Below are 14,377 nucleotides of genomic sequence, written 5' to 3' on the forward strand. Positions count from 1 at the left end.
ACACATCCTGACTCACCACCTCCTGAAGGGCAGCCGTCTGCTCGGCGGCGGACGCGGAAGGCTTCTCGTCTTCGTCTCTGGGGCCTGGAAAGCACAGGGAGGCAGAAGCATGGAAGTCAGGGCACACACCAGCCACTTGTGATCAGTTTCCATTATTCCCGTTATTTCTCTTATCCCCTAAATGTGTAAGGGAGGTCGTAACAACACACAGCTCTGCTTTCTCGGTTATAAAGCTGTACTGCATAAAATTCCATTTCACTCATTCAACAAATGTTTACAGAGCACCTGCTCTGTACCAGGCAGCTCTGTGGGCAGTGAGGATACAATGTGAACAATAAATGCCTGAAGGAGCTTAGGTTCTTTTGTGTTTCATTGCATACATATAAACAACATTTTTGTTTACAGAAACTGTAGTGCTTAAAACTGTGTCAGAGGGCTTCCCTGGTGGCGCAGTGGTTGAGAGTCCGCCTGCCGATGCAGGGGACACGGGTTCACGCCCCAGTCCGGGAAGATCCCACATGCCGCGCAGTGGCTGGGCCCGTGAGCCATGGCCGCTGAGCCTGCGTGTCCGGAGCCTGTGCTCCTCAACGGGAGAGGCCACAGCAGTGAGAGGCCCGCGTACCACAAAAAAAAACTGTGTTGGAGTAGTTGATACTGAAATTCAAGATACTATGGTCATGAATTCCAATTTTTCATGATTCCGAATGGAAACCAGAAAATTGCTAAACATATTTCCAGGTTAGATTCTTAGTGGTCTGTCTTGAATGCAATGATTCTCTTTCCCTCCTCCTGACTAAAACCATATATTGAGAGCTAGAACATTTTCCAAAATCATGCGATCATCATTTTTCATGTAAAAGGAACTTCGGAGCTCACTTCTTCCAAGGCTGATTAAATTATGGAGGACTCAGGAGTACCTCAGAGAAGGAAAAAGAAATCTGAAGTCACTTCTGAGTCTCTATGCCCATCTGAAGTCACTTCTGAGTCTCTATGCCCAGGAGGGATCCAGCCCAGCCCAACCTGAGGTTAATGGTGCACAGGTGTCGGACTCGCTAGCAAGGTGACAGGCGAGCAGAGACCTAAAGGAAATGAGTCATGCAAATGTCTGCGGGACGGAAGCCCTCTGGACAGAGGAAACAGTAAATGCATAAGCTCTGAGTCAAGAGCATGTTAGATGCAGTCAAGGAATGGCCAGGAAGTCATAGAGGCCGTAGGGCGAGTGGGGGGCGGTCCATACAGGGGAGAAAGGAGAGCAGGAGATGAGATCAGCTCATGCAGAGACTTGTAGGCTGTTGGCCTTTACTCTGAGTAAAACAGGGAGCTATCGGAAAGTTCTAACAGAGAAATATATGATCGACTGAAATACAAGAGAATCACTCCAGGTGCTACGAGGAAGATAGAAAACTGTAGGTGGACAAGGGTGGAGGCAACCCTACTATATGCTCCAGGAGAAGAGACGAGAGTGGCTTGGGGAGGTGGTAGGAAGTGGTCAGACTCTGGATTATTTTGGAGATGAAGCTGACAAGATGTGCTTGTTGACTGACTACGGTGGGTGGTGGTGGAGGAGGAAGGGTCAAGGAGGATTCCACAGCAACTGCCGTTACCCTGCTCACTAAACTGTATTAGACGGAGAGAAAAGCAAGTCTGGTCTGTGTACGTTTCTGTGTGTTGGGGGGAAACTAGAGTTTACTCTGGATGTGCTGAAGTTTGAGGTACCTTACAAATATCCAAGTAAAGATATTAAGTAGTTATATATGACTCACGGTCCAAAAGAGGCTAAGACTAGAAATGGCACTTGGAGCACGGGTCTGGACGAGGTCACTTGGAGAGCGAATGCAGACAGAAGAGGGGGGATGGCTGTGTCCCCCAGATGACTCCAGTACCCAGGGTTCAGAGGAAAGGCCAGGGAGGTATCTGGAGAGCCAAGAGAGTGGCGGCCCTTAAACAAAGGAGGGAGTGATCAGCTGTGTCCAGAACTGCTAATGGGCTGGGTAAAATGGGAGTGAGAACTGAACATTCCATTTGCTACGCTGGAGCTGTGGTGATGGTGACAACAACAGTTTTGGTGGAGTAGTGGGGGCAGAGGCCTCAAGGAGTTCAGAAGAGAACAGAAGGAAGGAGAGACAGGGAGACTATAAGCAACTCTCTCAAGTTTAGCTGTAAAGGAAAAAGCAGAAAAATGGGGGGAGCGGCTAGAAGGAAACACAGGGACAGCAAGGGCCTCTGAGACAGGGGCTGGTACGGAGCGTTTAACGCTGATGGGGACGGTCCACGATGCCGCTTTCCCTACAGGACCACCTAACTCTCTGCGGAACTACACTCCTTTTACTGCAGATAGCTCAAGAGTTAAGAATGGGTCTGTAGAAGAAGCAGAGCTACTCTGACTTCTCCTGGTTCTATTAACTGGCTCTCCCCCTATTCACTGTACAAGTATTTACTACACACCAGTACTAGGTGAATAAAGCCACCAAGATCCTTATCCTTACAGAGCTCCACTTTAACAGGAGCGAGGCAAGCAGGCAACATTACTACAATGAATTAATGGTCAAGCTTATGGAAGTACATGGTTAACAAGGTACAGGACAGAAGCACACGGGAGGAACATCCAGCGGCTTGGTTAACTGATCAGGGGAGGCTTGTCAGAGAAAGTACTAAGCAGGCAGAACGTGAAGGACAAGGATAGAAGAGGAAAATCAAGCGGGAGCAATCAAAACATGCAGCACACTGTAAATTAGTGTGGACTTAGCTGGAGGCAACAGGGAGCCATTAAGATATTTTAAAGCAGAAGAGTGCCATTTGGGAGATTTGGCTGCAGTGTGTAGTAAGGGGTTGGGAAGAGGCAGAAAACCAATACTGATGCAGTGGCATTAGAAGGGAGAGGTTGGCTACCTACACTGAGAGGTGGAAACGGAAAGAAGCAGAAGAGGCAGGAAAAAAAGCGGTCAGATCATGGAGGTACGCTACCAGAGTCCTGTAAACAAACTTGGTGACTGCCTGGATACAGGGGACAAGGAAGGGTTTTAAAAGCCAACCTTTTCACACTCTGCACATGCAAGGTATTAATGCAAGCTCAGTGATTCCGTCCTAGTCCTCCTGCGGTTTCCTAGGAATATCGGTCTTCCTTTTTCCCCATCTACCGCTACCATCCACTAGCAATTAAGGTTTCTGCCTCTAAACGGACACCAGCCTTCCTTCCTCCAGACATGTTTCTTAAATTGCATGAGGTTTCCTCAAACTGGGAAACCAGTCATTTGATGGTAGTAATGTATTTCAAATTAGGAGCTAACTCCCTTTCCAAAGACATTTTCAACAAAGACCCAGCACACTGCTAAAAAAAATCAAAATGAGACAACAGAAATGAAAATAACATCTCTAAGGCTCAAAAATTTCTTTATACAGTTCATTTTTATCCAAAATCCATAGCTTCTTTTAATGGAAGTATTTTTTCTGTGACTGGTAAACAATCCCAGATTTAAAACTGCCCGAAGTAATATGAACCAAAATGTGCATGGCTCTATGAACCAAAGCGTGGCCACACTCGAGGTCTGGTGAGTTTTAAACATAAACGATGGTTTGGGAAACACAAGGAAGAGTCTGAACTGTTTGCTCAGTAATAGAGACTACTTTCTGAGGACCAAACAGAACGTGCAGGAGAAGCTGACAACCACAAGGTACGGAACCAATCAAATACTGACCAGCTGCACCACAAGCAGGCAAAATATTAAGTATCTTTTTTTCACAGGACCTGATGTTATATCAGGAAAAAATAACTGTCCTGAATTACTGAATGGGAGAGGGGACTGTTGGATTGTTAATTCTGCCACTAATAGTAGTAAGGTTCTTTAGTATTTTTGTTATTGTTCAAACAAACGTCTTAGGAAACCTGCCATTAGCAGGCAGAACTTTTTTTTCATAGGGCTCTGGGAAATAAATTTGTCTATTCTTGCTTCGTAAGATGCCACAGAAAATTACAATCCTTTACGAATGTCATCCCCACAAACAGTGCTGATAAAATGATTATAAAAGGCATTCACAGTATTTTGCTGGTTTTTTTTTTTTTTCTGCAAATGTTTTTTGAAAGAGTCACAGCCTGTATTTTGAAAGCTGCCTGTTTGGGTCACTACGAACTCTTGAGCAAGCCCGGTCTGTTGCATGAATTTGCCACATAACAAATTAAGACACACACCACCCCCCTCACTTCTACTGTCAAGAGTCTCGACACGGTGTCTCGATGGCACCAGGCACAGGGCAATCTGCCTTCCCAAGTAACATTCAATCCCCGTCTCTGGGAATTCTTACATTGTGGAGGGCCTAGAATATGAATTCTCAGAAGGGGCTCTAAAGAAGAAAAATTTGTGGGGAGAAACATGAAGAGATAAAGTAGGAATTTAAATTCTAAGAAAAAAAACAGAAACTTTTCATTCTATATACTTTTCATTCTGATATATAAAATCAAAGGTGCTTGATATGTTTTAGTGAGCTTTTAATTAAAGTAAAAAACGTAAAGAAAAGTATAGCAAGGTGAGATGTCTACAGAGTAAATACACTGATGTGCTCATCCCAACCCAGCGATAGACTAGTATTGGCACCCCAGAGGCCCCTCCTGTCCCTGCCAGTAAATACAATCACACAGTATGTTTCATTTTATTTTAACCAGGGAATAACTTCATTTTTAACAAGGAAGGTCTTCAATGATTTTTTGAAGGGGAGGTGAGACGTGTAAGGCTCAACTTGCCACATTAAATCCAGGCGACCTTTCTGCTGTTTAACCCTTTATGGTTATTGGATGATTCTCAGAGGGCGTTCCAAGGAGATACAAAGTCAAAGTAACTGGTGGCAATGTATACCCGAATCATACGGGTCCAAAACCCAAGCTTACCTTCCACAGAATCTCTCATATTTGCAGAGGTGGAATCTGGCTCACTTGTCTTCAGCTGTATGTCTTCAGTTTTGTTTGCTTTGTTTTTATTTTCTTGGGATTTTTTCTTCCCTGAAACACAATATTTATTTATATTTGTTTTGTTCGTTCAGTCACTCATTATTATCCTGAATTCTTGGGGACAATTACTAATTCAAACACAGCAAACTGTATATTTCTAGGCAATTATCACCTCAGATTCCTGAAGAAAGATGATGACTATGAATACTTTTAAGTTATGTCAAAGACAAGAAGCCCATAAATCCTATATTTTTGAGAATCTCGAGTAACAGTTCCCCTCCTAGCTATAATAGCTATCAAACTAATACGTAAAATACTCTAAAAAAGTTAACAACACTGATGTAACAGGAAAATTAGATAAGAGCACTAATTTCAACGCCACACAAATAATAGGAACTGGCAGAAGTCTAGATATTTGTGAGAAGCACATTAGAGAAAAATAACATGTTATAACTTGGGCCCTTTTAGTTAAGACATTATTCAGACTTGTCAAAGTAAAACAACAGAAGCAGAGATGTTGCTGAATGGCAAGGGATGCTCCCAGGCACCACAGCTCCAATATCAAGTGCAGAGTAACTCTGGATAATTCACTGTCAGCCCGCATGGCACTCTGAGGGTCCCAGGTCCAGCACAATTCAGCATTTCATTAACAACTCGCAGAACGAAGTCAGGAAACACTAACTGCATTCCAAGTGACAACACAGTTCAGAAGATAAGATTGAAATGCAACACGTATCTGATGAGCTGGAACAATGAACTAAAGTCACCGAGATATTCAACATGGAAAAACAATTCTCTGTGGAAGTACTAATACTGAAGGCTTGGAAGCTCAGTCTCTTTGGGATTTAGTCAGAATCTGTGACCTTGTTCCACTTTTTCCATTCTACGTTTCTTACTCCTGGTGGCTGTTGGTTTTCCGTTTCAGATTCAGAGTAAGTCCCTTTCCATCTCCCCAAACCTTCCTACTCTTTCTGCAACGCTCTCCCCAGCCAGGCCCCAAATAGCTCTCAGAGCTGTCCTTTCTCTTTCAGAACAAGCCTCCTGACACCTTTATCTCTGGTCTAGTAAAACGACAAACTCAGAAACCACTCAGAGCTTCTGGAAAACGGTAATTCTCCTTAACAGAGAATCACTAGAGAGGAGAATAATTAACTAAAATACAGACAACAGATGAAAATGAGGTCAGAGACACAAAATACCACCACTGCAAAGATCAGGATTAAAAACAGAAACATCAATTACAATACAAAGCAAATATTAACCCTAAAAAACATCCCCAGATTTTGATAAATACTTGAGATGCAAACAAGAAAAATAAAGTATAGAGTACTTAATAATCAGCCATTTAATATTTAATTTGTTAGTCTTAAAAAACAAATTCTAAAATACCATTTTAAATCCCTAACTCTTCAGCCTGTAAAAAAAAAAAAAACAAAAAAAGCTGTTTTTTTGCAATTATATAAAACCTTCACCCAAATTCCTGATAACAACACACCAATCCGTTCACTTCTAAAGGCAGCTGAAGTGGAACCCAGGACACAAGCACATACTTCACTGGAACCACACACTGGTGGAAACAGAAGCTGAGAGTCTGCTTGGAGATGGCCCATTCAAGTCTCCAGGTGGAAGGGTTATAAACCAATCCCCTCTGCAAGGGGCAAGGACATGAATACACCTTTTCATATTGTAAGGAGTAACCTCCTCTTTCAAGTCTTTCTCCCTTTGTCAACTTAATAGCACTTAGCCTAAATCTGATGATGACAAAGGCTCTTGAAAACTACAGCTGTGTTTTAAGGGAATTGGATTCAACCAGTTTTCTTATCCTCATGATGATATATGCCCTTCCTTGTCTGTGATGCCCCACCCACATCAGACTGCTGGTAGCAAACAATGCAAATATAAATGATTACCTAGCTATTAACATAATTGCTCTAGCAAGTGCAGTTCATGTCTGATGAGGTTCACAGAAAGGGCTCCTAGTGCCCACAGACACCTAATTCAAAAGTTATATTCAGACAGTTTTTTCCCTGGATCAAAACCCCCAAATTTTTATATCAGTACCACCTCATGTACCCCAAACAGGACAAACGAATGTGACCCTTTTCTTTTTTTTAACTAACCTCTTACTTTCTACTTTGTACAGGTATGAACTTTCGAAATAAGTAAAACTGGAGGTGTAAACCCTACCTCTTACACATAAACCTTACATACTTTTTTTTTTAAGTCACACTGTAAAACATAATAGAAAAACAGAAGTCAATTTGTTGTAATACAATCCCTTGCAAAAGCAATTCAAAAAATTTCCTGAAACCTATCAAGTGCTATATGAACCTGGTAGCAGGTTGTACAAAAAAAATAAACTGGCCTATATGTATAAATAGACTATTACATAAGTAAAATTTCTAGATTTACATAAAGCAAAGCACAACTTGAACAGTACCATTCATTAATATGTACTAAGAATGAAACCATATAACTAAAAGGTAAAAATGCTATTTTTAGTTTTATTCCCTGCATAAAAGAATATTAGAACACCTAGCTGATACCGAACGTCAAATGCCTTATTTTTAGACTCTCCAAACCTAAGCAGTGAGAAGCTGCACCACCCTCAGATCGTGCCACCCCCATGCCACCCCTGGTATCCTCTTTAAACACCAGGACCAGGAAAGCCTGATCTGCCCTGGGAAGACACGCCACTTGCGAGACATGTGCATTGTACTCGGAGGACAAACAAGAGTACCCACCACAGGCTGCTACAAGCGTCCTGACCACAGCACGCCTGACATCTGGAGACATCACTCGCTGCTGTGGGGCTGTCTGAAGCATCAGAGGACGCTCAGAAGCATCACTGACCTCCACCCACTAGATGCCAATAGCATGCCCCTCCTTCTACCTGTGACGAGCAAGTGTCTCCGGATGTGGCCTAAGTCTCACCCGAAAGGAGGGAGGGGTTGTCTCTGTACATTAAGAACCACTGGGCTAAACCAATACGGGGCTCCACAGTCTACATATTTATAAACATCTTTTAAGTATCTGAGTAACACTAATACACCAATTCTAAAAACTAAGAAATGGCACAATTAAATTTACCTCCTGAGTGCCTCTGGTGAACACTGACAGACTTAGTTTACGATGAAAATGAGTCTATCATGAATCTAATCATCACTCACTCATGGAATTGAGATTATCTGATACATAAAGTGGTTTTCTCAATCTTTAGCAGAATCATCTAATACCTGAGCTACTTCCCATTAGGAGTGTAGACAAGAGATGAAGGGGCTACTGAAATCACCTGTCCTACCTGCTATTTTTTCTGAGAGAAACTGAAGACCAGGGTCCCAAGGGGACTGACTGATCAATCTATGACAGAAGTCTGAACCCGGGTATCCTGACTCACACTTAGGTATGCCTAGTGTCACGCACAAAGCCAAATATTGTAATAACACCCGGTGGCACCTGCTGTATTTCCTTAAATCAATACATTTTCCCCCCTGATACTTGGTTTTTGTTCTATATGCAATCAAATTAAAAGAAAACAAAAACAACTCATAACCAAAAACAACCTGTAAGGACTTTTACAAAGGGAGGGAGATGTGTTAGTTCCTGTCTGTGAGGCAGGAGGTGCCTGGAGAACTGGTCCGGCAGAGCCGCTGGGAGCCTGGTAAGCACACGTGTGCACTTACCCTCAGGTTCCTGAAGGGTCCTACACAGAGGCTCTGCCAGCTGCGTGCTCCAGATGGTCTAAACAAGAAAGATACAGGAATGAAACACAAGGCAAGTGGAATGCAGACGATGACAAAGAACATAATGAAGATCAGGACAAAACTTCATGTATATAAGGAAAAGAAACACACACATAAAGATGAAGAAAACGGAATGAAACAGAAGGAAAACAGCAGTTATCCACTGCAGCAAGGTTCTCCCCCCACCACCCTCCCCCAAATAATCATCTTTGGTTCTTAGTTGGGGATCGGATGTGGTATACTTACTCTCAGGCCTATCCCATGCCCATGTTGTAAAACGGATGCCCTTACCACTTAAGTGCCGTTCCGCTAGACGGCCCGAAAGTCCCAATCCATGCCTCTCATTTTACAGACCCCCAAGCACCACAGACATGAAGTCATCTGCCGGAGGTCACACAACTGAAGTATCTCTAGAGGAGTCAGAATTAAAACCCAACCACGACGATACCGAAAGTGCTCTACTACATTTAGTTCTTCAGAACAATAATGCATAATATAAACATTCTTTACAAAGCACTTTATATCCATTATTTCACTCGTTCTCAACGGCAAATGAAAGGAAAGTGATATAAAGACTTTCATTACATTTAAAGAAAAGGAATGATCAAGCTGGAATGGAGATTGTTTTCCAGTTCAATTTTATCTTATGCCAGAAGCAAGCTATCAGTCAACAGCACGGAACCCCAATCTGAGCAAATATGTTAAACAGTATCAATAAAATTGGATTTTCTAGAGAAACAGCTACCATATAGAGAAATCAGACGGCCACAGTGACTACATTTTAAAGACAACATGTGGCATTATGCTGCTGGTGCCTGCAATGCAAGGTGCAAAACCAAAATCGCCTAAAGCATCACATGAATAATTTAAGTTCTGGACTATTTTCTACTCTTCTGATGAGCTAGACAGACACCAGGAAATTCTAAAGAATAATGTTTCAGTTAAAAATGTTCAGGCATCAGAGAGAATGCAAAATTCTAGAAGGCCTGCTCAAGTTACATTAAAAATTCATCACAACAGTGAAGGCTCATGCATTTGGTGATTGAAATGAATTAAATTTAGAACCATATGTAACTCTACGTGCACTGCCTGCCTCCTCACTGGGGAGCTACCCCACTCTGAAGCTTAAAATCAGAATTCAGTATCAGTGCACGGAAGCAGGTCCAGCCCATCTTTGTCTGGGGAGCTTACCGTCTTACTCAGATGCAAAGATGATTCCAAACCAGGCAAGACCCACAATCACACCATGAAAGGTCATCAAGGAAATAGGCTGACCTGAACAGGGACCAACCCTGACCCCCCAGAGGATGGGTGTGCCTGCTGCCTCCAGTTCCTCACCCACTCAGCCCTTCATCCCTGCAACGGAACTTTCATCCTCTCTTCGCTACCGGAACTCCACTTTGTAATCACAAAACCCCTAATTTCTTTATCTGCCCCCAAGTCTCTCTTTGGCATTTGACAGTCTGATCAGTTTGATGGGCATAACATCTTAAAATCCCTCTCCCGAGGCTTATGACATTACCATCTAGACTGTCCTCCTTCTGTGACCATTCTATGGCAAAAATCTTTCTCTTCTTTCTATCTTGAAATGAGAGGCTCCAAATCTGAAGACTGGACGCATGCTTTCACACAAGGTTGAAGAAAGGCTTCAACAAAGTATTCAGCTAAGCAGAGGATACAGATCTTAGAGATGACAACAGACATGGAATAATGGAATTAATGGGCTGTATTAAAAGGTAAGAGAGAGAAGAACCCTAAGATTTGAAGTAGAAAGAGCCTTGAAGATGGTTTAACCAAACACACTTCTCTGAGCTTTCTCTCATTTACAAGAACTGCCTAAAATCTCACAGCAAGTTTGTAGTAAAACTGGGACTTTTATTCCCATCCAACTCACCATTCTATCCACCATGTTCTAACAGCCTTGTTAGTGACACTTTGTGGGTTCCAATTTCACCCTTGAAAAGAATTAACAGTGCCATATGCATTTCAGGCAAGTCTGAGAAATTCATCATGAACATACAAAGTCATTATGCATCTTTTTCAATATCTGCAAGGCAAGGGAGTGGTTTTCACGACAGCAGGCCCAAAACAAGATGAAAAGCTTAACTGGGGAAAAAGCATAAAGTTCATGTTAAATGACTTCTTTATAGGATTAAAAAAAAAACCCACAAACAAACAAGATCTCTAGCAGATCAGGTAGTAAGGACGGGAAACCAACGGACAACAGCAAAACTGTTAGCTGAAAGAATGGCCAAAATGATGCTGTGTGAGCTCCTTGAGGGTGGTCAGAGTTAGACCTCAGCACTGTTTCACATCTGGCAGTGGTTTAACACTCTGCAGTGGGTGTGATGAGTAGAGAGAAAAGAAGCTGGAAACGGATATACAAAACTAGGTTTTCCACGAAGAATAACAGGTCATTTCAATAATCTTCATTTTTGTTGTTTTTTTTTTTGGTTTTTGGGCTGTGCCACGCGGCACCTGGGATCTCAGTTCCCCGACCAGGCATCGAACCTGTGCCCCCTGCAGTGGAAGCGCAGAGTCTGAACCACTGGATCACCAGGGGAGTCCTTTCATGTATTCTTTAAAAAAAAAAAAGAAAAAGATCCTGAGTTTACTACCCTGGAAGTCGTCAGAAGGAAACCTGGGGCAGCAGGCCACACGTGAGAAACTGCAACCAGAAAGGCTTCCCTGTGTAAAGGTCGACAATGTCACCACACACGCAAGAACGTGTTTATCAGATGATCAGAAGTGGCCGTTACAACTGGCCAAGGTGAGACCAGTGGGTAAGCAAACCACTTGTGGCCTTAGCCCCATCAGTCCACCGTGTTTCAAAGAGAGAAATTTAAAGCAGTAAGATGCTGCGACAGCTGGTTTTTACGAAAGTGATACGCTACACATTTTCTACAGATTTTTTTCACACAGAAAATAACCTTGAAATGTACCTGGTAGTAAAAAAATTCTGTTATGCTGCTTGGGCAAAATTTCAAATCTTTTTCTGTAGTTAAACTCCTCACCAAGAGCTGTCTGCAATCCTGGAGGCAAATTATAAAAATAAAACCTCTCTGGTTTTAAGTTGCTCATGGTATTAAAACAGGACTCTAGGCTTTGCTTCAACAGAAACAATGGAACAAAGTTCTGGATTTTTCAGCGCTGCAGATCACAGTATAAATTCCTGGAATGCTTGCAGCCCGAGTGAGGGATGGGGGGGGGCGGGGGAGCAGGGCACAGTCTTTGCTGCTGTGGAGGCTCTGGCTCCCTGCCTCTTCCAAATGTCAGGCTGATGGAAGAACAGCGATCACATCTGAAGGGAGCTTTTAATTTCTTTTTTTTAAAAAGGCTTTTAGTGGCTTTGACTGGATAATTCCAAACACTAGAAATGGTTCCCCAAATAAACTTCAGTAAATTCAAATTAAGAAAGCTTCAAATTTCCTTACACTCTTGGGAACCTCAAAAAGTCTTGTGGCATAAACAAAATGTTAGAGACTAATTAAATACCTCTGAAACTTAAACAAGCTGCTAGCTTGTTCTGTTTTACAATCATTTTAATTTCTCAAGTTCTTCTCATGGATTTTCAGTAGCCTTTATTTTACAGGAAAAAAAAATGTATCTAAAGTCTGAAAACCTTACATATAAAAAGTGAATTGGCAACTGCAAAGTAAAGAACTTAATTCAAAGTTCAGGTGTCAGTCCCCTGTGGACAAACAAACCAGGCCTGGGAGCTGTGCGGGGAGGTGGTCTGTTACAAGTGCCTGCGACCCTAAAACACAGGGGACAGCCACACCCTCGAGAATTGGTCAGTCTCAGCAAAAGGAAAGTCTATTTTCTCCTCCCAAAGCCCATGATAAGTTTTACAATGCTATATCCTGATGAATTACAAAACTTAGTTTAAAAATACTTTCAGGAAGTAAAATCTAGATATAAATCTGAGGCAACACAATTGCAACATGTAAAATTCATCCTTTACATTTGTATACAGAAATGCCCACAGGAACAATGGTCAAGCCATAACACCAATTAATAAAATCAGGCTAAAATTTATCCACAGATGTAAACCAAAAGGATCTGCATTAAGATGTTGGCAGGTGGCTCCTGGTGACAAGATTATTGATGAGGGTAGGATACCTGTTTCTCCATCTGTTTGTATTTTCTAATTTTTCTAGATGAACATTTGGTTACATGTGGCAAAAAATAAATGATTTTTTAAAAAGATATACCTACTACAAAAGCAAAATTAATGAGACAAGAGAAAACGTTTCTTTTGGCTGAGATTAACATATGCAATTTTACATCAGTACCGTTTGGAAAAGGCCTCAACTTTCCACTTTGCCTGCACAGCAAAAAGTATTGAAGTGGGGCTTCCCTGGTGGCGCAGTGGTTGAGAGTCCGCCTGCCGATGCAGGGGACACAGGTTCATGAAAAAAAAAAAAAAAAGTCTTGAAGTGTTTCTCTTTTCCATCTCCTACCTGTACCCCGCAGCAGTGTCCAGAATGCACTCTCCCCAGGAACACCAAATCCACAACAGAGATACAGTGACATTTGGGGTTTAAAATACATTTGACCCTTGAACAGCACAGGGGGGTTCAGGACACTGACCCTCTACAAAGTTGAAAATTTCTGTATAATTTGTAGTCAGCCCCCCGTATACGCGGCTCCTCCCTAGCTGGGTTTCTGCATCCTCGGATTCAACCAACCTCAGGTCATTGAGTCCTGCACTATTCATTACTGAAAAACATCCGCATATAAGGGGAACCCTGTAGTTCAAACCCATGTTGTTCAGGGTCAACTGCATTCATAACAGACATTATTAAACTGCCCTAACTGCTTAAGCATTCACATTACCACTGTGAGCCTTTTGGTATATACCCTTCAATTCTCTTTGCCACACACCACATTACTTCAAACAAAAAACTGATTTGTCTCCTCCTTTTGAAAAGCCACGCACCCCCTATTCTTTTTCTTGTTTCAATGTACTTGGTTACCATACCCATAATTATTTAAGTCAAAAATCTAACTTAAACAATCACCCTGAGTACCTCCCAGGTATAAGCTGAGGGTCAATGTCTTGGCAGTCAACTCTGATAACCATGAGTCTTGTTCACTAGCTTTTATTTTGCTTCTCCTAAAATGTAAAAATTTGGCAATGGCATTTGAATATGACACATTTTGGTAGAGGTTTAAGCAATTCATTTATAAACACAAAAGAATGTATAGCTACTACACTACCAAATCACTGGGATCTACCATGAAATGAGACGCTTTTATTCCAGTGTAATTTTTAAGACTCTTCATCACTATCGCTAAATGAGCTCATTCCCTTCTGTTCAAGACCTCAACTGTCCTCCAGCCCCTTTCACGCCTGCAGATGCGTCTCTATCAGAGCGTATGAAATGACACATCTCTGCTCCCATCGGAAAAGAGGCTGGAGCTCTCCAGGGCTTAGGCATGTAGCCGGGGTAGCACAAATTCACCCCTCTGACAAACTCAAAGTGGGGCTTCCCTGGTGGCGCAGTGGTTGAGAGTCCGCCTGCCGATGTGAGGTTGTCTTTCAGATTCAAGAAGCAGAGAAGGAACTAAAATGTATTGTATTCTGTTCACAAAGCAATTATTTTTAACATCACAAGTTACATATAAATTCAATTCCAGATTTTTTCTCTTACAGCCCTCCACCTAAAAACAAAATCCTACTAGCCTATTT

The 14,377-nt window shown here is 42.2% G+C and overlaps 1 protein-coding gene across 4 annotated transcripts in view; it reads right to left on the reverse strand.

Moving 5' to 3' along the window:
• PRDM2 (PR/SET domain 2) overlaps positions 1–14,377 on the reverse strand; it is a 148,205-nt gene that overhangs the window by 83,475 nt on the left and 50,353 nt on the right. For 2 of the 4 annotated variants that reach the window (XR_003003758.1, XM_024749817.1), the window contains exons 6-7: positions 4,880–4,990; positions 1–84 (exon numbers count right to left, since the gene is read on the reverse strand). The exon at positions 1–84 is cut by the window's left edge and continues 4,336 nt beyond it. The exons of 1 other annotated variant lie outside the window; for it this stretch is intronic. Coding sequence is in view for 2 of the 3 variants with exons in the window: in XM_024749817.1 (XP_024605585.1) it covers positions 1–84; positions 4,880–4,990 (195 nt within the window). In the remaining variant the exon portion in view is untranslated. Of the gene's footprint in view, positions 85–4,879; positions 4,991–8,622; positions 8,681–14,377 lie in introns of all 4 variants that reach the window. One more of the 4 variants, XM_024749819.1, reaches the window with a different exon arrangement.

Source organism: Neophocaena asiaeorientalis, unplaced genomic scaffold (assembly GCF_003031525.2).
Source record: "Neophocaena asiaeorientalis asiaeorientalis breed wild unplaced genomic scaffold, Neophocaena_asiaeorientalis_V1.1 scaffold275, whole genome shotgun sequence".
NCBI classification, from domain to species: domain Eukaryota; kingdom Metazoa; phylum Chordata; class Mammalia; order Artiodactyla; family Phocoenidae; genus Neophocaena; species Neophocaena asiaeorientalis.